Source organism: Ailuropoda melanoleuca, chromosome 2 (assembly GCF_002007445.2).
Source record: "Ailuropoda melanoleuca isolate Jingjing chromosome 2, ASM200744v2, whole genome shotgun sequence".
Lineage (NCBI taxonomy): Eukaryota > Metazoa > Chordata > Mammalia > Carnivora > Ursidae > Ailuropoda > Ailuropoda melanoleuca.
The window spans coordinates 180923818-180945689 of record NC_048219.1 but is presented as its reverse complement, the minus strand read 5'-3'; the positions used below and the strand labels follow the sequence as shown (position 1 = coordinate 180945689).

General features: G+C 49.4%; 2 protein-coding genes and 1 long non-coding RNA gene across 3 annotated transcripts in view; 1 reads left to right on the top strand and 2 right to left on the bottom strand.

Annotated features, from left to right (window-relative positions):
* The window catches only part of FEV (FEV transcription factor, ETS family member), a 4204-nt gene extending 3959 nt beyond the window's left edge, over positions 1-245 (top strand). The window contains 1 exon segment of the mRNA XM_034642545.1: positions 231-245. Coding sequence (XP_034498436.1) covers positions 231-245 — 15 coding nt within the window.
* A 1192-nt stretch (positions 246-1437) lies between these two features.
* Positions 1438-4965, bottom strand: LOC117801138. Its single transcript, XR_004623627.1, has 4 exons — positions 4881-4965; positions 4172-4281; positions 3045-3402; positions 1438-2017 (listed from the first exon to the last, which is right to left on the bottom strand). It is a non-coding gene; the product is annotated as an uncharacterized LOC117801138 (long non-coding RNA).
* Positions 4966-13772: 8807 nt separating this feature from the next.
* On the bottom strand, positions 13773-16112 carry CDK5R2 (cyclin dependent kinase 5 regulatory subunit 2). Its single transcript, XM_019807250.2, has one exon. It carries the CDS (start codon positions 15842-15844, stop codon positions 14978-14980), a length of 867 nt encoding a protein of 288 aa, XP_019662809.2. The 5' UTR covers positions 15845-16112; the 3' UTR covers positions 13773-14977.
* Between the last annotated feature and the right edge of the window lie 5760 nt (positions 16113-21872).

Here is a 21872-nt window from a genome sequence, read left to right as displayed (position 1 = left end):
CCTCCACACCCGGGGAAGGGGCCCGGAGCCTCCCCCACTGTTCCTTTGATCTCCGATTTTACTCCATCGTCGCACTCAACCCCAGGGGAAGGGTCCTGAAGCCTCCTCAGTCTTCTTTTAACACTGGATTTGCCACCGCCCCGACCCCCCTCCCACCCTGTACCCTCAGGCCCCAGGGAAGAGAGACTGTGCCCCCCCCCACCGGGCTTTCTTTCACCTCCACCCTCTAGGCCCCAGAGCCCTGAAGGGGGTTCCCAGACCTCCCCTGTCTTTTTCTGCCTTCCGCCAGTACTTCCGCCTGGCTCCTGGAAGCCCCTTCAATTATCACCCCCCTTTTTCAAATTCCAAATCTTTTCTCGTTTGTTCTTTCCCCCACCGAGCTGCCCCATCTAGAACGTTAGAGGCCTCACACAGTCCACCTGCTCCTTGACCACCCAGGCTTCACCGGACTTGGTGAGGGGCCCTGCCCCTGTGACTCATCTAGGTAGCTTCTCGCCCCCCTTCCTCCCTCTCCCTCTCTCTCTCTCTCTCTCTCTCTCTCTCTCTCTCAGGATGGCCTGGTGTGTTTCTATTCCCTTCCAGACCCATTAAAGCTCCCAAGCTCCCTACTGCCTCCTCTCTGTGTTCTTTGAAGCACCAGAATCTTTTTTCAGGGGGAAAGGAGATGCCCCACTCAGGCCTGAGCAGAAAGGCCTTACAAGGAAGAGTTGGAGAGAATGAGGGCAAAGCCAACTTAGGTGCTACCGGAGGGGACAGAGGAGCCTCTGGTGGGTGGGCTCAGCCCAAGAGGGAGACCGCCCGGCTGCAGCAGCCTCACCTGACTGACCGCCGGGCAGTCGACCCCAAACTGCCTCACCCTGCCTTCCACCTGCCCCTCCACCTCACCCCATCCCACCCTCCAACCCAGCCTGTCATATCGGCACACCATCTCAAACTTTCCTGTCTCCAGTCGGTCTCCCTCCACTTCCCCTCCCCAGCCTACCCTCACTTTGATTTTCTGTCACCCTCATTCACAAAACGCCCCCCTGCCCCTTTATCTCCAACGCTATCTCTTCTGGGGATCTGCCTCCTGATTTTCAGAAAGAGAGATCCCCTGCCTCTCCCTTCCACACCCGCCGCTCCCAGCCGTGGCTTACAGCGGCAACCTACTTCTCGCGGGTGGCGCGCGCCCTCTGCTGGTCGGAGGAGGGTAAGCCAGGGCCGGGTTTTGCAGCTAAGACCGGACTTAACCTGGTGGAACCTCAAGGTGTCTCACCCACCAGAAACCAGGAGGACGACGATGCTTCCAGGCTTCCTTTGGACTTCAGAGAGGAGGGCAGAGGGGAACCCCAAACCTGCCTCCCTCAGGAAGTCCTGGAAGTGGCTCAAGAGGGTCATTCTGGCTGCCCCCTCCTTTTAAAGATTTTATTTATTTGAGAGAGTGAAAGCAATGGTTGGGGAGGCAGAGGGAGAGGGACAAGCAGTCTCCATCCCAGGACCCTGGGAAAATGACCTGAGCCGAAGGCAGACGCTTCCTGGCTGGGCCCTTTTCCTCACCACCTGGAGGCCCTTCTGAATCCTGCACCCACTGGAACCATGAACTTTACGCTCTCTCCGTGCCTTTTACAAAAACCGTTGGCAGGAAAACTGCTTTAAACCCGTTCCCTTAGATGAAACAACACCTGGGCAGGTGCCTGAAGTGATTGCTATGATCTTGGACCGCACACCAAGGCAAGCCCCTCGCTCCCCTTCCCCATGGTCTTGGTGCTTCTTTCCCAGGTTCCTGCGGGTTGCGGGGAGAACACCCTGGGCTCCTGCAAGAGGCTGAAGAGATTTTCCCATTCCCTGGGGGTGGGAAGGGGACATGCAGGTGGAAGTCGGCACAATTTGGTGCAGGCAGGACTGGAATGCTTTTCCCCAAGGAGTGCTGATGAAGTCATCAAGGTCCACCTAGGGAAAGAGGCTTTATTCTTTTTCATTTTATTTTCACTTAATTTTTTCCTGGTTTTCCAAATAACACATACTTGGCATAGAAAATCTGGAAGAGACACACAGAAGGCCTTCATTAAATATGAGTTAGATGAAGAGTGTAATGAAGCATGGGGGGAAGTCACCTACAGGCCCATTACACAGAGACACTATTCATATTTCTTTGACATAATCTCTTTCCTTTTCACTATGCCTTTTAGAATTTATTGGTACCCTACCTTAGTCACCTCATATTCTGGCATAAGCATGTTCCATATTATTATGCCCCATAGACCTCATTAGGTAGAAGGGCGGGCTCATGTATTCCACAGGGCAGATGAGCCAGGGGGCGAGTCCCACATTGTGAGGGCCTCAGTGACTTGGAGGGAGGTACAAAGGACCTCTTCGCAGGGGCAGGAAGCTGAGAGGGAGAACGGAGTCACCGGAGAGACAGAACCAGTCTCCAAAAAGATCTGGGCTGCTAAGAATTGTGGGCTAAATGTAACAAGGTGAAATTTTCTGGCAAGGAGTGTGAGGCCCTGCTTTTAGATCCTTCAACTAAAGGACAGGAGGTCAGAGTGTGAGGCGTGGCAAGGAAGTGGCTCAGGAGAGCCTGTGTATAAATTAGCGGCTTCTTAGCACAATATTAAATGGGAGCCTGCAGGGTGACATGCAGAAAAATCATTGGGATCTGAGGATGTTTTGATGGAGCTATGGCACCGAAGATGAGGGAAATGACACACTTGCTCTAATGAGCGTGCCCCCAGCACACTGGACAGTGTTAGGGAGCACTTCTGAAAGAACACCAAATGGAGAACATGCAGAGTAGTGGGCTCAGGCAGTGAAAAGAGAGAAAGCTGGAGAACCAATGACAATGAGAGCTGTAGTCTGGAAATCACACTGGGGAAAGGGACACGAGAGCTGGCCTGTGGCAGAGGACCTGGATGTGTGTGACAAACGGCAGTATTGGGACCCGTGGTAGGAAGCTACAGGAAGACAGACATGTCAGTTTGATCTAACAAAGCCCCTCCGTCAGTACTCAGCAGCCCCTTCCTTGGGGGGCTGGGGAAAGGGGGGGACAAGTTAACTTCTCAAACCTTGAGACTCTTGAAGTCCTGCGAGTGAGTTGGTAAAGGCGGGATTTCAGGCGCTGTTGGGCAGCTGAGGGGAGGTGTCCTTAGATTAGAGGATCTTCATACCTATGAAATCACATCCTTAAAGGCCACCCTGACCCTCTGTCTTTTCCTCCACGCAGAGCCAGTTTGGAAGCTAAGGCACAGGATTGGGAATCATGAAACCTGCATGGCAAGTAGGGTGGCAACCCCCTTGCTGTGTCGCCTTGGGACAATCACATCTCTGCTCTGGGATTCCACTGTATCTCCTTAAAATAATGAGGCTCAACCAGGGATTTGAGAATTCTGCTTTGTGGGAACTCAGAGGTCACCCGGGTTCTCTCTGTTCAAAAAAAAAAAAATTGGAAAATGTCTGTCCAAGGTGATTTCTAAGGTTGTGTCCAGCCCCAGCATCCCACAGATGGGTGTTCTCTTCTCCAGACTACCTTGGCTCTGGCTATATCCCTGCCTCGGTGATGTTTCCAAGCCCTGAGTTTCTGTGGTCTTGGCATGACTCTACTCCCACCCAAGCCCCAGAGAAGCCACACTCTTTTNAAGCCACCCTCTTTTTTTTTTTTTTGAGAAGCCACACTCTTAATACACTCAGCTTCCTGATGATCCAGGTCTGTCCTCATGGACCCTTAACCCCTTGATTCTTGCTTGGCCTTCCAGGGTACTGATCCCACCATTGCTTCCCTCTCCCATTCCAAGGGCCAGCCCCTCTTGCATTCCTGGAAGTCCTGAGCCTTTTCTCCATCTCCTCATACATGTCGCTGGTGAAAATAGGATTCACTTCCTACCTCCCCCCCCACCCTCCCTCCGACACCATATGCTTCTGTTACATGGTTTATAAAACACTTCCGCATCCATTGTTTTATTGGTCAGGGAGGAAGACAAGGCAGGGATTGCTTTACCCGCTAGAGGGATAAATAAACCAAGTCCCAAGAGATTAAGAGACTTGGCTAAAGTCTCAGGTTTGTTCTAGGACCTGTGTCTTCTGGTTTCTGTCCCAAGTCTTTTCCCAGTGCCGAGTGGTTTCTCCATTGTCCCATGTGGCCCTTGATCACCTTCTTTGTCAGATCCCTCCCACTCCCAGCCAGGATTACACACACCTGTGTCTCCTGCAGTAACGTGTGTGTCATGTCCCAAGCTGCTCTTGCAGATGGACTCGGAAGCCCAGCTAGCACGCAGCGTGAGGACGTGTGTTCACGCGGCCTGATACCTGCACAATCACAGCGGCACAAGTTAGCTCAGGGGACCATCGGTAGACATTGAAATGGGCTTCTGTGCTGTACTTTTCTCAGACCCTTCTGCCTTTCTGGCCTTCATCTTTTTTTCAGCATGTCTTTAAGATCTCTCAGAGCAGTTAAAGGCAGCTGGAAGGCCAGACCCTGAGCATGAACATCAGGTTACTTTTTCTGGAAGAGGAGGACCAGTTGCTTAGCAACACAGCAGGAAGTTGTCAGGGAGGCTTCGGGCAGTGCTGTCTTTTTAATTCTGCAGTATGGAGATATCTGAGGTGACACTAGATGGGGAGATGGATGGGAAAAGTGGGGAAGGGTCTGAGATCTGACAGCAACCCCTGGGCCTCATCCTCCTTTCCTATGATATATCACCTTTCCAATACCCTTACCCTTTTCCCTTGGTTTTCTACCTTTGACACACAGAGACAGAGAGAAAATTTCTGGATCCATCTTGCACACACATCTGTGCAATGACTACATCTGTGACCATGCATCTAAAACTCAGGACCGCCTTATGAGTACAGCACTTTACAGTTTACAAAGCACATCCATAGACATGATTTCACCTGATACTTACAACAGCTTCTTTAATTCTTGTATGACAGGGGAAGAAGTCTCAAGGTCCCACAGTTATGCTGCAAATCTCAGCATAATTCCACTACATGTTGAAGCATGGATGTTAGTACAGGCATTGGCACACACATGCATGCATGGAATTCCATAGCCTCACACTTTGAAGGTTCTTCATGCCTAGGGTCCTAAGATGCTCCCAAATGCACCTATCCCCACCCCTGGTCAAAGCAGGTGCAATATAGAGGCAAGGTCCAGCCGTTCTTCCCTGCAGGCAAGAGCCAGCCTGGGACCAGGGGATCCTGGAGTGTGGAATTCCATGAGGGACTTGGCCTGCTGGCCCAAAGGCCTCAACTCAGGAATGCTGCTGGGGTGGGCCTGGCTGGCATAAGTGTCTACATACCAGCAGCTGAAGCAAGTCCCCTGGCTGGCATTCCAGAGAGATGCACGTGGGTCCCACTGGACCTTTGCCTGCAGCAAGGAGTAAACACATGTCACCAAGGTCATAGATAGCTCATGGGAGGTCCAGGTCTCCAGAGCTCCCCGCTGCCTCAGGGGCCAGCAGAGCTGGTCAGGGCAGCCCTGGGGGCTCCATTCCAGACTCTGTCTTGGTCCCTTATTCCCTCTGTCAATGTTTGTTAATAGTGCTGAGTACCATAGCAATGGTTGTTACCCCAACAACAGTAATTTTGTCATCCCTGTTAAGCCACAACACATCTGAAATCCTTGTTTCCATCTGATAGATGAGAAAACTGAAGTTCAGAGAGGTTGAATAACTTAGATCAATTAGTTAGTTAATGATCGAATAGGGACTCAAACCTCTGATTCCTGGAATTTTGTTCTGTGAATCCATCACACTGTTGTTAAATGTTTGGGCAGAGTGGGGGAGGAGGAGTTGCAAGGGAACATTCAGCCACTCCATCCTTTATCCCCAAACTGCTCATGCCCAGGACCATGTAGGCCAACATGCCTCAGAAGAGGCAATTTGAAAAGTTATTTTGATTAAGGTTTTATCAACTTCCAAAAAATTATTTGAGATGACTTACTATATAGCAATAGACACAAAATGGAATATTCAGTTTTAAAAGACAAATAAAAAAGGAGTTCACGAAATATGTGAAGCATTCCTGTAAGTCAAGGACAAGGCAAATCTGTTTTATCCCTTCTAACCGTTCACTGCCACCACTGAATATTCTACTAAAGGTCCTAAACAATGCAATAAGACAAGAAAAGATATATTCTATATGCAAATATTGGAAAGGAAGATATTAAAATGTCCTTGTTTGCAGACAGTATGGCTGCCTACCTAGAAAATCCAACAGATCCAGCTGGAACACAATTAAAACTAATGAAACTAGTACATCCAGTAACATACAAGATTGACATACAAAAACTTACAGTTATTCTATAACTCTATAAAAATAAGGGAAATAATTGGGAATAATAGATGTACAATAATAATAAAAATATGCTCCGAGATAAACTAATGAAAAACACGGAAACATCTAAATGAGGAAAATGACAAATCTCCACGAAGGAACATAAAAGAGGACCTGAATAAATGGAACACTTAGCATGTTCCTGGGTAGAATGACTCAATATTGCAAAATGTCAAATCTGTCCAAATTGGTCTATAAAACTAATACAATCCCTGACAGGCTTGGTTCTAAAGTTCTTCTGGACTATGTTTAAGAATGGCCTAGACAATTTCAGCAAAAGAACAATGAGCATACTGCAAAGCTACAGTTATTAAAAGTGTGGTTTGGCGTAGAAATAGTTGAATAGACCAACAGAACTGAGTAGAGCCTTGAAACAGACCCATGTATATGTGGGAATTTCATAAAAGATAAAGATCACATTCATTATAGGGAAAGAAAGACTGTTCAAAGGTTGGCACAACTTGTTATTCATTTGGGAAAACACAGTTATATCTCTACTTCTCGCTACATATAGAAATAAATTCCAAAATAGATTAAAGAATGAAAGTATAGTTGTATACTTACTAGCAACCAGAGACAAACATGGAAACTGTCACTATTTCACATTTATTGAGACCCTACTAAATGCCAGGCACTGTGCTAGTCCTCAATGTTTAAAGAAAGGATATGAATAAGTTCATGTGAAGAGAAAAATTTCCCCTAGGTTTGTTAATTAAATAAGGGATAATGGGTCTTCCATGGCATTTATGCCAAAGATAGAGGAGTGTTCTTTAAATAGTCTTTGAGGGATCCTTGTGAGAGTGTGTATGCATGTATCATGCTCTGTGTGTGTTCATTCACCAAATAGGCTGCATGTATGCCCACAGTGCTAGGTGGGTATCTAACAGTTTGCTGTGCTAGATAGGTATCTAACACTACTTGTCCAGGAAGTACATTCTTAAATTCTTGGGATTTGGGAAGAACTTGAGGAGAGGGAAGGAAGTGAAGAGACTTTGGAGATGTATGGGAGGAGGGAGGCAGGGCTGGTGGTCAGACACTGCCCAGCCTCACTTTTTCCTTCCTTCCTTCCTTCCTTCCTTCCTTCCTTCCTTCCTTCCTTCCTTCCTTCCTTCCTCCCTCCCTCCCTCCTTCCCTCCCTCTCTCCCTCCCTTCCTTATTTCTCTCTCTGTCTCTTTCTTTCATCATGATTTTCCTTCCTTTTTAGAGTAATAATAATAATGCTCATTGTAACAAACTAGGAAACTCAGAAAAATACTAAGACAAGAGTAAAACTGATCATTTAAAATCCCACCACTTAGGGAGAGCAACATTAATATTTTAGTAAACCACTTAAAAGTGTCTATGGCTGCACACATGCACACACACATACACACACCAGGATCATTCGGTGTAGATCTATTGACTGCCTACTGTGTGCCCAGCACTATGCCAGGTGCAGGGAATCTAGTAGTGAACAAGACAGGCATTTTATTGAGAGGATACAAAATGAAGAAGCCACAAAAAATAATTGGGGTATGTGAAGGAAGATGACTTTGGGGCAGGCTGATATGAATTCATCAGGAAGAGGTCGCTATTAAGCCAAGATCTGAATGACATGAAGAGGACAGCTATTTAAAGATCTCTCTCTCTCACACACACAAATAGAACCATATTACATTGTTTTTAGCCAGATATTTTCACTTTATCACGGTCATTTTTCATGTCAATAAATATAGGTTGATATATCACTTTTAATGGTCCATAATATCCCAACAAATATTGATTTATCACAATTTACTTAATCTCCTATTGTTACATCCAATTTTCTTATTATTATAAACAATGTTATGATAAACGCCCTTATGTCCTTTCCCACTTATTTCCTTAGGGCAAATTTCTGGAAATGTGAAGCTGGGTCAAAGAGCACTCTGCCTTTCACATTTTGATCCGTAGCCAAGGGATATATATATATGTGGATATATATATATGGATATATATATCCATATATATATATAGTGTGTGTATGTATGTATATATATATACATACATACATACACACACACACACACATATATATATGTATACTAATATGAGAAAGTGCACATCTCCTCATGTTTTTATCATGGTTGGCATTTTTCATTTTTATAATTTTTGTCAGTATAAGACATGGAATCTCCCATTACTGTTTTGACTTGAATTTCCTGGTCAATAGCGAAATCTCTTTCTATATGTTTATTGATTATTTACATTTGTGGCAGGAATGATGTCTTCACAGTTCTGATTAATTTTCTACTGAAAATATATTTTGCTGCAAATACGTTCTCTCAGCTTGTTACTTGTCTTTCTATCTTATTTGTGGTTGTTCTTTCTCTCTCTATTTCTCTAACATTCAAAAGCTGAAATGGAGTCAGATGAACCAATTTTTTCCTTCAGGGTCTATGCCAAAAAAAAAATGTTCACCACCCATCCCAAGATGCACTAGTAACAATACTAATAAATAATCCTTGTTGGGGTACCTGGGTAGTGCAGTCGTTAAGCGTCTGCCTTCGGCTCAGGGAGTGATCCCAGCATTCTGGGATCAAGCCCCGCATCAGGCTCCTCTGCTGGGAGCCTGCTTCTTCCTCTCCCACTCCCCCTGCTTGTGTTCCCTCTCTCACTGGCTGTCTCTCTCTCTGTCAAATAAATAAATAAAATCTTTTAAAAAAATAATCTTTGTTTTCTCTAAGTATTTTTATTTAATATTTGACTATTGCCATATATTAACTACTACTTTCTAATTATGCAAACAATATACTAATACATTTTTATTGTAAAAATTAAAGTCCACAGATAAGGTGCATGTCCTCTAGACAAAATCAATCTCAGTTCTTCCAAGAAGTCATTTATTAAGAGTGATATATATCTTTCTCAAGCTTCTATTACACACACACATACACACACACAAATTAAGGTTTAGTTTTGTTTTGCTTTTGCATAAATTATATTGTACTGTATATATTGTTATGTAACTTTTAAAGCTACTACATGATTTTTAGATCTTTCATCAGTACATATAGTCTAATCCATTCTTTTTAACTGAATAATATAGTATTCAGTAATTTGGCTGTATCAAAGTTTATTTAACCCCTAACATACTGGTGAATATTTACATTGATTCTAATTTATCTTTCTCCAAACAATAACACAATAAAAATATCTTTATCATGTCTCTATGTGCACATATTCAAGTATTTCTCCAGGGTGAATACTAGAAATCAGAATTCCTGAATAGAAAGTTACGTGCATTTAAATTTTTAGTAGGTACTTTTAAACTTTCTCCTCTTCTTTGGGGAGCCTGGGTGGCTCAGGCAGTCAAGCAACTGCCTTCAGCTGGGGTCATGATCCCAGGGAGTCCCACTGGGATAGAGTTCTGCATTGGGCTCCTTGCTCAGCGGGGAGCCTGCTTCTCCCTCTGCCCCCACTCCCCTGGTTATGCACATGCGCGCGCTCTCTCTCTCTCTCAAATAAATAAATAAAATCTTAAAAAAAAATAAACTGTCTCCTCTTCTAAGGATTTTATAGCTTTTTTCTTTACATTAAAAAAATCTGGAATTTATTTTGGGGTAAAGAATGAGGAATAATTCATCTTTTTTCTTCATATGAATGACTACTGTTGTATAAAACCATATGTTGACTAATCCATCTTTCCCAATGGATTTGAAATGGTGCCTTTATCATATATTAAATTCTCATGTATGCCAGAGTTTAGCTTTGGAATATCTATTCTGTTCTATTGTCTATTCCTAAGTTGGTGCCTAATATTTTAACTGCCTTAGCTCTATAATACATTTAAGTATCTGGTAGGGCAAGCCCTCTATCAGTACTCTTTTTTCTTATGCTTTTCTTGGTATTCTGTGTTTTTCTGGGATCATATGTAAATTATTTTTTTTAAGATTTTATTTATTTATGTGACAGAGAGACAGCCAGCGAGAGAGGGAACACAGCAGGGGAGTGGGAGAGGAAGAAGCAGGCTCCCAGCGGTGGAGCCTGGTGTGGGACTCAATCCCCAAACGCCGGGATCATGCCCTGAGCCAAAGGCATACGCTTAAGGACTGCGCTACCCAGGCGGCCCGTAAATTATTTTTTTTAAGGAGTAAAATGTTGAAAGATTATAATGGAATGGATGATAACCCCTCCTTCCTTTTAGGTAGTCATATGTAAAAATGCACACAGAGAAACTAATTTTATGATTTATGGACTTGAAGCTAAATATCAATGACAGGAGACTATGACCAAAGGGTGTAAAGAAATGGGGCAGGTTAAGTCTTAAGCAAGGGGAGTAACTACTGTGGGCAATGTCTCCAAACAGAAAGAGACCTTAGGAGCAGCTAATTATTAAAGAAATAGTGGGAAAAACCCGGGGGTGGGGAGAACCCATGAAAGCTCAAGCTAGACTGGGGGAATTTTAATCCAGAAACTAAGAGGTTAAACCTAAGATAGAGGAAAGAAAAAATGAAAAATAGGGGTGGGGTTGCTGTAGTGAAAAGTTAGCCATCCAGCCTGTAAGTGCAATAGAGAGACTGACTCTAAATCTCATCAATGTATTAAACTAAGGTCAGCTGATGTATTGAATCCTGAGACTCTCCGCTGCAATTTACCTGTTTTGCACACAATCTTTCATCACTGAACTAAAACAATTTTTCTGCCCTGCATTTTCACACCTAGCCTGTGTGGGTATAGATGACCTTCTTGTAGGGCATTTAGCAAGGTTCTGAGAGGGAAGGTAACGGTCTTAATGAAGGTCCTTAAAGTGTTAACACCTGCTGTCTTGATGTCACTGACAGCAAATGTTGTTTATCATGTATAAACGGATCAAGACTACCACTTAAGTGGGGAGTGTGAAGATGGTCAGCCCTCCATACCTGGCTATCTTTGGTCATGGTGGCATGGCTGAAGAGGTTGCTGTGGAAGCCTCTGTTGTCAAAATCTTCCAGAGATGCCCATCTGGGGTCCTGAGGCAAAGTCCCCATAGGTAGAGGCCACAGGATGTCCCCTTGGATATTGCCAGATGCTCTGGTTGCTGGGCACTCTGTCTGGCAGGCAAAGCAGTTACCATGACAACCAACACCCCCGCCCCCACGTCTGCGGATTTTTTTTCTCTTTTTTTGCATTTCTCCTTTCCCATTAAGTACCAAGGATTCCAGGGACAGGCAAGCATAGCTCTCAGGACAAAATGTCCTCTGATCCAGGAAGAGGGGCAGGGAAGTAGGCAGTGGAGATGTGTACATGTTATATTCTGAAGGCTTCATCAGTATAAATGTATATGTATCTGCTTTCTGGGTAAAAATGTATGCCTTTGATTGTATATCCATGCAACAAATGGTCAGATCACTGTTTATCCACACATTTGCTTTCCTGCTCCCCTCCGCTCTCTGCTGTTCCTGTGCTGGGAGAGTCGCCCCAGTCCTTTGGCAGGGGAAGTGCTGAGTCATGGCTCCAGCTAGGTTTCTGTCTCCTATTCTCCATCTCCATTCTTTCCTCAGTCGGCCCCTCATCCAGGATGGGCTCTTTCTAGAGCTCTGAGCCCTCTTCATCACTATCCTCCTCAGCCTGGACTCACTTTCCTGAGGTTCACTTCTGGGCAGTAAGGAGAAGGCACCTTACTCTGTTTTTGCACTTTCTCCCTTCTCACCTTGCCTTCTCAGAAGACTGAGCCTTTCTCCATGTGACCACCCCTCCCTTAGAAAACAGAAGTCTGACCAGGTTTGACCCAGGAGGTTAATTCTTCCATGTATTCATGTTGATCCTCCTCCAGTCGCTTACCCCCTAATCGGATTATGGCAGTGTCTCATGCCTTGGGGCATGGCAAGGAAAGTGAGATTTAATTTGACACCACGCATTGAGGCTTTTTTCTCATTCTAAGTCTCCAAGTGGCAGACCACAGGTTCCTGGAGGGGGTGTGTGTGTGTGTGTGTGTGTGTGTAGTAAAGGGAGGATGCTGTGTCTACGGGTTCAGGGGCAGTACCCAGTGATCCCGCCAAGAGCAGGATGTTTGGGGGTCTCGGTAGGCTCTCTGGTCTCTCTTTCCCACCCACTTTAGACTGTTCAAACGCAGAAGTTCCAATCAAGCAGTCTTGCTAACTAGTTCCAAATAAGGCAGCCTAGGATTGTTTCCTCCGCTAGAGTGGGGAGAGTGGAAAGGTGGCCCCGCCCGCTCAGTCTGGTTACTATGGCGACAGCCGCGGGGTGACCCAAGTGCTTCTCCCTCCCTCCTCCCAAACCCAGAAAGATGACGGCACCGCGCTGACTGCGCCAAATTCCAGCCAATGGGCGGCTGCTCCCGCCTTCCCTTCCGCCAGCTCTCCCCCTCCTTCCCCCCCCCCCCCCCCCCCCCGGAATTCGATTCACAAATCTGGACTGGGGATTTCCGGCTCCAGGCCGGGTGCAAGGGCGCTGGGCCGAGGCCGGGGTAGAGTCGCGGTCTGTCCTCTTAGGAGGGCAAATGGAAGCCGGCATTCTTAGGTTCTTGGGCCAGACTCTAACTCGCTACCAGAAAAGATCACAACCTACTCCCAGATTATTCAGAAAATCTAGTTGAAGCCCGAATCTCCAACTCCTCCTGTCCCTACAAGCCCCCACCCTGCCCGAGCGCGCCGGTCAGCACCACGGACAGCGAACCTGGGCCTAGTCTTTTGGACTTCGAAGGGCTCTGACTCCTGATCCTCGAGGTCTGGGAGGCGACTACTGTCAGAGACGCCAGCGCTCTACTGGAGCCAGGCTTCCTTGGGCCATTGAAACTGAACGGGGTGCTCAGCCACGTGGCTAAGAAGGCAACAGGACAGGAATCTTAGGCTAAATTGCTTATTTCTCTTCTTTCAACCCCTAAGAATGGCTCCTGTCTCCCAGGCTGCCTGTGTCCTAGCCTCCCTTGGAGATAAAGAGCCAGATCTGAATATTAAGCAGGGACGGACTTCCCAAGGCTATCCTGGGTGGGCGTGTGACTGAAATGGCCTTGAAACAACCCAGAGGGTTGGAGGAGGGGTGTGGAGCTGAGTGTGACAGTCAGGCCCCACCTGAGAGTGGTGAGCACAGGCTTAGTCAGGCCTAACTAGACTCTAGACGGTATATATAGTGGGGAGAGATGGAGGAGGAAGAGAAAAGCAGCAATCATAACTAGCTAGATCTACCTCAATGGACTACTTTGTAAAGGGTACAACTTTTGCTGTCCTCGTCATTTAATCCCTGAATGGCCTGGGCATTAATGAAGAGCTAAGTGAGACAAGATGGAGGCATAGTGTGTGAGGGGATTCAGTTTTATCACCAGGCCTCAACCTCTGTCTACTTTACTCTCTGTAAAATGGAAGCCAATGTGGGGGCGGGGTGACGGAAAGAGTAGCAGTTCTCAGGGACCCATTTTCCCCACTAAGCCCATGGGGGCCCTCCTGCCCTATCTGTGACTGTTTCACTCCCGATCCCACTCCCTCCCTCCCGGGGCCCAAAGAAAGGCCGCGCAAAACCATCTGCAGGCGCTTCCAGCGCTTTATAGTTCTCTCTGGGACAGACGGACAGACAGACAGTGCAGCCCGCGCCGTCGGCCCGCATCATTGGCACCTTGGACACGGCACCAGGCCCAACCCAGTCCCTGGTACCCTCCCGGGAGGATTCCAGTCCGGCCTCAAATCAGCACCTCAGACAGCTCCCGGCCCAACACCCACCCCTCCCCCCTCCCTCTGGAAAAAAAACAAATAAATTAAAAGGGGAGGAACAAAAACACCTAAGGATACGGAAGGGGGGTACCCCTCCCCCAGAGTAAGAAGAGTTTCTGTCTCCTCCCGCCCTTCCGCTGAGGCGCTGCCGCCGCCGGGGTGGCCTCCTAGGTTGATTTTGCTCCCAAACCTCAGCCTCCTGAAGCCGGAGTCTCCCTCCCCCCTCCCAACTCCCGGCATGCAACACGTTGGAAAAGGTAGGGAGAGGAGGTGGGGGTGGGGCGAAGGACCATCCTGGTGGTTGTCTGGGCTCCTGGGGCTGCAGTTTCTCGCCGCACCGAAGTCAGTCCAAATCAAGAATTAATATTCCCTTTGGTCTGGGAAAGGGGATATAGGGGGCTCAGTAGGGGGAAGAAATGCAAGCTGACATAGGCGGACGGGGTGGGGGGTGGTAAGCAGACAGGAGGGAAGATGGTGACACATGCCAGGAGCAAGGAAAAGAGAACGAGAAGGGGAGATGGGGACACAGGTGCAGAAAGAGAAGGGGAGGCAAAGATAGTCAAGTAGGGGGTAAGATGGAGACGGAAATACACACCCAAGGTACGGAAAATGGAAAGGCAGAGAGAGAGATGGGAAGGCAGACAGGAGGAAAGATGAAGGTACAGGAAGGAGGGGAGGAAATAGTCAAAACCGAGGGAGATGGATTTACAGACACACACGGAAGGGAAGGAGGAGACCTGGGTAGAATTGTAGAGAGACAGAAAGGGTGAGGTTGGGGGTCCCCCTCCCGCGCTCATCCCCCACCCCCACCCTATGCCCAGCAAATCCAGAGCCGCGGCCTCTGGCGTCCTGGCCTCCACCTTCCCCTGCGGGACAGGGGCGGCTCCTCCTCCGGCCACGGCACGGAGTGGCGGTAACAGCGGCGGCGGCTTGATGGTCCCGGGAGCTCCGAGTGCGTGTCAGGGGCAGGGGTGGGGGGCGGGCGCGACCCTCGGGAATCCCTAGCGGTCCAGATTCATAGTCCAGTGCTTGGCTCCGGTCGCGCAGCTGTCCCTGGCGGCCGAGGAGGAGGCGGGGGCCGCGGGCGCGCCCCCGTTGGGTGGACCCACGGCGCTCGCAGCGGCCTCGCCCTCGTTCTTGAGGTCTTGAAAGACCTGCGTAAAGAAGTGGGGGTCTGCGTTGAGCCGCAGCATCTGGGGGCTGAGCCGCTGGATGAGGCGCAGGCAGCGTTGCCAGAAGCGCTCCTTGTCGGGCTCCACGAGGAAGGGCTTGAGTGGGTATGAGATCTCGTTGCCCATGTAGGAGTAGGCGAGGTAGAGGCAGGTGAGGAAGGCGGCCTGCAGCTCGGCGGCCGATGCCAACTCATCCCCGCGCAGCGACTCACGGCACAGCAGGTACACGAACACCAGGTTGGCGGGTGTAATGAAGGCCTGGTCTTGCCAGCCCTGCAGCAGCAGCGAGCGGTCCACTCCGCGGAACCAGCCCACCAGCTCGCCCGGGCTCAGCTCCTTGAGGCGGTAGCAGCGTCGGCACACGAAATCGCCCAGGCAGCGCAGCAGCTCGCCGGTGGACGCCTGAACGATGACCCGCCGCGGCGAGCCGCCAGGCACCGGCGGCGCCGCCTGCGGGGCTGGGGGTGGGCGGCGGCGGCGGCNCGCGGCCACCAGGCGCTTCCAGGTAAGCGCCGAGATGAGCACGGACGGCCGCTTGAGTCGGCTCTCGCCTTTGCCGCCCTTGCCTGCTGGCGGCGCCCCGTAGCCCCCCAGCGCCTCGTCCCCCGCGGGCGGTGCTTTCTTCTCTTCGGGTAGCCCGCCGGGCCTCCGGCCCTTCGCCGAAGAGGCGGGGGAAAGAGACAGCACCGTGCCCATCCTGCAGAGCGGGGCCGGCGCCCGGGCCCCGGTGGGAACCGCGGGCGGCGCCGCTGTCGCCGCCGCCGCTGCTGCAGCCCCCGGAGACCCGGCGGTGGGGGGCCTAGCCCCGGCCCGGGCGCGGGAACGGGCAGGGGAAGGTGGTTGCTTGGCTGCTCCGCGGCGGTTGCTCGGAGTCTGAGCTGCGCCAGCTGCAGCGTCAGCCCCACCCCTTGGACCCCGTCTTTAGCCGCGCCGCGCCCCGCTCACGCAGCCAATCTTCGCCCAGTTGCCTTCCTGACCGGCAGCTCCTCTGACCAATAGAAGCTCACATACCAATCTCAAGTCCCGCCCCACCCCCACCCTCATTCTCTGGTTCTTTCCCTACACCAGAAGGGTAAAGGAGGAGGAGGTGGCCCTAGTTCGAAGGGCCTCCTCAGGGTCAGAGCTGGGGAGAGGGGTGTGGCGGCTCCCACTCCCCCTCACACCGCCCCCCCAAGTCCTAAGGCCCTGGGTCAGCTTGTTTTGATGAACTGGATCGCGGTAGCAGAAAAGCCGTGGGAACAGCCTCTCCCCTCTTTCGATTAGGTGCTGGGGGCAGTGTGGGCAGTGGCTTCTCCAATCTGGCCATAGGTCGATTACCTCTTAGCTCTCCTCTCCTCCCTTCATGCCATAAGGCCACCGTGGTGATGCTTGTGGGGGAGTGCAGAAGGTATCTTCTTGCTCTACCTGTGATGGGGCCCTTCCTGCAGGTCACAAACCCCCTCCTTGGGGGCCTTTGCTCTGCAGGCGGCCAGACCATCAGATACATGCCTGAGTCTGCCGTTTGCCAGCCTGATTCTCTGCAGCTGAGTCTGTGCGGAGAGGCCCTAGCCTCTGGTCCCTTTGTGGTTCCTCTCGTGTTCCTCTTCCCCACCAACACACCCTGATCCCACACTTGGGTGGGTGATGAATGATTGGTTCCTGGGGAAGTGCTGGAAATTGGATGGGTTGGTCTCAGGCTCAGACAGGAGAGGGGATCTCCTGCACAGAGGGAGGCCCAAGAGGATTGACCCAACCTCCAGCTTAGCACTGGGTCCAGGTTGAGGTGGGTTTTCATTGTTAAATTCTTTCTGCTATTCAGGTCCCAGCTGTCACCACTCCCAGCTGCAAGCTATTAGGCTACATCCTGCCCATTCCTCTCTCTTCCCTCCTCAGCACCCACAAGGCCTTTGTCCTCTGGGCCTTACCTGCACGTCCTGAGCCCAGCTGGTTTTGGGGCTGTTCTACCCACCTTATAGGACAGTGTTCACCCTTCTCCAGGCTTGCTCCCTGTAGCTCCCCAACACAGAAGTCTTCCAACTTTTTAAGTGGGCCTTGGACATGGGTATGAGGGGGAGAGAAGGCCCTGCTATGGATTCAGCAAAACCCTTAGAATTATCCCTGGAGTCACCTCCATGTTCTTCACATGCCACCAAAATGACTTCTAAGGACCACTACTGTCGCTTTGTGTATATGCACACGTGTGGGTGTGGTTCCTTCCATATAGGCTGTTCCAGAACCCCCTTCTGCCACCAGAGGCACCAGCTTTTCTCAGCTCTCCCAGAGCCCCTGCTCACTCACACCTTCCTGGAGGCTTATGGTCTGGTTGTCTTGATTCCCTATCTCTTTACCACCTCTCACACACAGACTTGTATCCGCTTCCTGACTCAGCACCCAGTGTGCACTTCTCAGCAGGGTGTCTCTTGCTCCCCTGAGATCTGATCATTATTACCTTGCAGCCTGAGCTGACCTATGCAACCTCTCGTTCTCTTCCTAGTTGAAAAAAAAAAAAGTTCCCTCTTTTCAGCTCCTGTAATTGGTCCCACTTCCTCCTACAAGGCCTCCGAGTCAGCCTTTATCTGACACCCAAGGAACAATAGGCTCACCAGTAGTTAAGGACAGGTCCCTTAGAGACTGAGTTGCCCTAGCAGAAACATGTGGATCTGAATGGCACGTGGGTCCTCCCAGCTCTACTCCCAGGAGTCCCTCATTGACATAAGGCCTATTACTGGTGTCACGTAGGACAAGATCTTCTATTTATGCAGCACCCACAGATGTCACCACCATGGTACCCCCACTCCAGGCTCAGTTGTGACCTAGTGTCCTCTGGGTCAGAATCAAGAATTCTCTTCCCTGCTTTAGGGTCCCCAAAACAGGTGCCTTAAAAGGTCTTACTCTTCTTCTCATTCTTCACCTTGTCCCACATCAGACCCTCTCTCTGGCTCACACTCTCCACCCTCCCACTTTGGTTATCCCTCTTGAATCTCTGAGTTCCTACCACTAGGCCAGAACCCTTCCTCAAACCACTACCTTGCCTTCTTCTGTCAAACTCTTGAAAATCCACCTCCTCCAAGAAGCCCTTTTGGACTGATTGTAAGGGACCTAGCACTCTTCCTGACATTAGTCTTTCTAACCTCCTTCCCCGACAGCAGCTACTAAATAACAACTTGTTTACGGGCTGGGCTCTGAGTCCTGAGTCAAAGATGTACAAAATTAATATGGATGGAATTTTTAAAGGAAGCAGACGAAATAGTCAAAACAGATCCATAAAAAAAAAAAAAGATCTGTATGTCACTTCTCATCTCGCCATTTCTCATGAATGTGCGTTCTCCTCTGGAACAGCTCTGGCTGTATTAGACTCCCCTTCCCTGAAAACTGCCTCCCTCCCAGGCCAGCCTCCTTGTCTATCTCCATCACTTGGTAGGTTACCTAGAACAGTACCCTGTCCAGTTAAATGGTTATTCCTGAAAGCTCTTTAAAGCAAGAACTGTAGGCCTCGACCAAGAATTGGAAGGCTTAGACCAGGGTATTAGCCTGTGTAGGAATGCAGCCTTATCAATGAGAATTAGCACCAATTCCACCTTAGAGATGAGCCCTTCACTGATCCACCCTGGGAAGATGAGCCCCATCTTTAAGGGGACATTTCCAGGCAACAATGTTCAGGCTCCCCTGCCCTTTGGCTGTTTTTATCATCTTCTTGGAAAGGCCATAGTCTAGGAAGCAGGAGGTAGGAGTTCTAGTCATTTCAGCTCTCTGGGCCTCCTTTTCTTCATATTAAAATGCAGGGACTCTATATATGTTACTTTCATTATTGGACAAATGAATATTAAAGACATCAGATAACATCTTGGGGACTGGACTTAAAAAAATGATTCCTAAAGCCTCTTCCAATTCTACAATTCTGACTCTAAATAAAACCCAGGCTATGAATCTGTTTCATTTTCTAGCTCCAGCCCTGTCTGGCTCTCCCTAGTCTGTTTCTGCCTGATGGGCTCAGGCTTTGTGTGCATGGCGACCGTGAGGCCTGCGTTTCTGCAGTTCAGCCAGGGAGACGGAGAGGAAGGGGAGGGTGCTCAGGCTCACAGTCATGCAAATCTCCCGAGGTCCCTCCAGGCTTTAGTGGGGTCCCTGAAAAGTTCTGAGACAAAGGACAGGATGCCAAGGTGGTCCAGGTTCTCCCTAGTAAACATTAAGGCTGAAGGCCCCAGAACATAAGGACATTGCATCCTATGTCTCCAAGGGGCCCCTACAGAGAGGCTGATGACAATGAAGGTTCTTAGAACAGCCAGGGTGGAGACTTAGCCTGGACATCCGAATGCCTGGATTCTGCTGCCCCCACCCCTTCACTGGTCCAGTATCCTCACCCCAGGGTCTCAGCTCCTGAGGGGCACAAAGGGGGAGGATAGACACCTACCCAGCCTTCCTTCCCTCTCCCAAAGACCTTAGCCCAGGAGAGCTGGGGTGGAGGGGGGCAAGGCCACAAGAGGCAGTGGAGGGAGAAGCCTTCCTCAGGCGACAGTGGGGAGTGGGGAAAGGGGATGAGCAGAGAGAAGAGATGAACCTGACAAAGGAGATGCTACCCAAGGTCAGGAGGGAGACCCCACCTTCACCCACCCTTCCCATTTCAGCAGGCCCCTTGCTAGAAGGACTTCACCGAGGAGGCCAAATAGAGGTTTTTTTAAAGCAGAGAATGGGGGTGGAAAGCATAGATGAGGAAGAAGCACCCTGGGGCAGGGAGAGAGGGGACTGATGCTGAGATGCTGGAAGCCCAGGATTAGGGGTCAGGGCAGGATGAGGGTGAGCTGGGGACTCCTTTTCCTTCCATAGGCTCCGCCTCTGTCCTTAATAAAGCCTTGGTCTCCCTTTCAGGTTACCAATGCCAGCCCTCCTCATCCTCACCCCTGCATCTTCTCTCCCCAGTTCCCCCGCTCCTGCCTTTACCTCCTTTGTCATCCCCTGAGCACAGCTCTCTTTCCAATCCTTCCAGCTCCCTTCAGTAGCTTTATTTCTCAGTTCACCTTGTCCTGCCCCCACCAAGCCCTTTTCCCTCTCCTCCCTTTTGTGCCCACCCGAAGCCTCACCCCCCACTCTGTCTCCTCCCTGCCCCTGCTGGCACCCAGCATAGCACTCCAGATGTAGGAGCAGATCAAGAAGGGCGGGGGTGGTGGCTGTTGCTTTTCTGGGATATTCTTAGCCTGTCTGGGGGCTGGAGCTGGAATCAGTGTTTCCATCTCAACCAGGCAGGTGGCTGCAGGGAAGCTGCCACTGTGACAGGGTCTTCATCTCGTTCCAGGTCCCTTTCCTTGTCCTCCTATGTCTCAATTCCTGTGAGCACAGATCTCTGCGCCCTGAGGTAGGACCTTCCCTCCACCCTGACCTAGCCCCAGTGAGGTCTTAAAACCCTGCTCTTGGAGACTCTTTGGGGAAAAGAAGGGCCTTTGAGAACTCGAGCTCAGATGTTCCCTGGATCTGCACATAGCCTTCACCTCTCTGCCCCAAGGCGGGCTTTCTTCTGTCCCAACAACTCCCGCTTGGTACTTGGTTCATAGACTCTAGTCATGACCACGAGAGACTTTCTTATTGCAAATACAGGAATCATTTAGAGGCCCTGGAGTTTTAGGAGCTGTGTCTTGAGAGAGTCAGAGCCCTGGGATCCAGACCTCCTTTGGGATTAAAGAAGGTGCTCACTGGCCAGATTCCTTTGTTAGCAGAGGGAGGAGCCAAGAAGAGATCTGACTCGTTCATAAACAACACAGAATATATTTGTCACCTTAAAGGAGACAGACAGTGTAGGGGTTCCTCTGTGGGTTCTAGAGTCATGCAGGTCTGAGTTCGAATACAGCCCATCCTCTAATGAGCTGGGAGACTTGGAACAATTTCTTAATTCTTTTGAAGTCTATAAAGGTAGACCATCACAGGGTTGTTGTAAGATTGCATTGAGTCTGGCTGCCTGGGTGGCTCATTTGGTTAAGCATCTGACTTCGGCTCAGGTTATGATCCTGGGATCAAGGCCCGCATAGGGCTCCCTGCTCAGTGGGGAGTCTGCTTCTCCCTCTGCCCCTCCCCCCTGCTTGTGATCTCTCTCTCTCTCATGCTCTCTCTCAAATAAATAAATAAAATCTTAAAAAAAAAACAAAAAAAAGATTTTATTGAATTTCACAATGCTTCACAATGCTTGTATATTCCATGGGCATGGTGCTTGGTGTTCATAAAATGTGCGTTATTACAAATTACATTGTCACCATTATTTTCACAGAGCAGGAGAGGTTTGCTTGACCTGTTCCATTACGTTTTCTTCTGTTTTTTCCTCATAAGAACATTCTTCATTAAAGCCAGGACAGTACCATCATTTCTTTTGGTTTGGTTGAGACCTAAATTGACACCATCCTTTCTTTTTGGCTATTGTACTGGCAGCTATCCTACTCAGACTGTCCCCTGGGCGGTTGGCTTGATTTGATTCCTGAGGTCACGAGGACCTGACGGCATACCAGGAGCTGGTCCCCTTCTCTGGTCCAATGTGGGCCTCGTTAATTTTGTGAGCCTCAGGACTCCTGGGTGGCTCAGTCGGTTAAGTGTCTGCCTTCAGCCTAGATCATGATTCCGGGGTCCTGGGATCAAGCCCTGTATCAGGCTCCCTGCTGAGCAAGGACCCTGCTTCTCCCTCTCCCTCTCTGCTCCTGCTCTCTCTTTCATTCACGCTTGCTCTCTCTCTGAAATAAATAAATAAAATCTTAAAAAAATTTTGTGT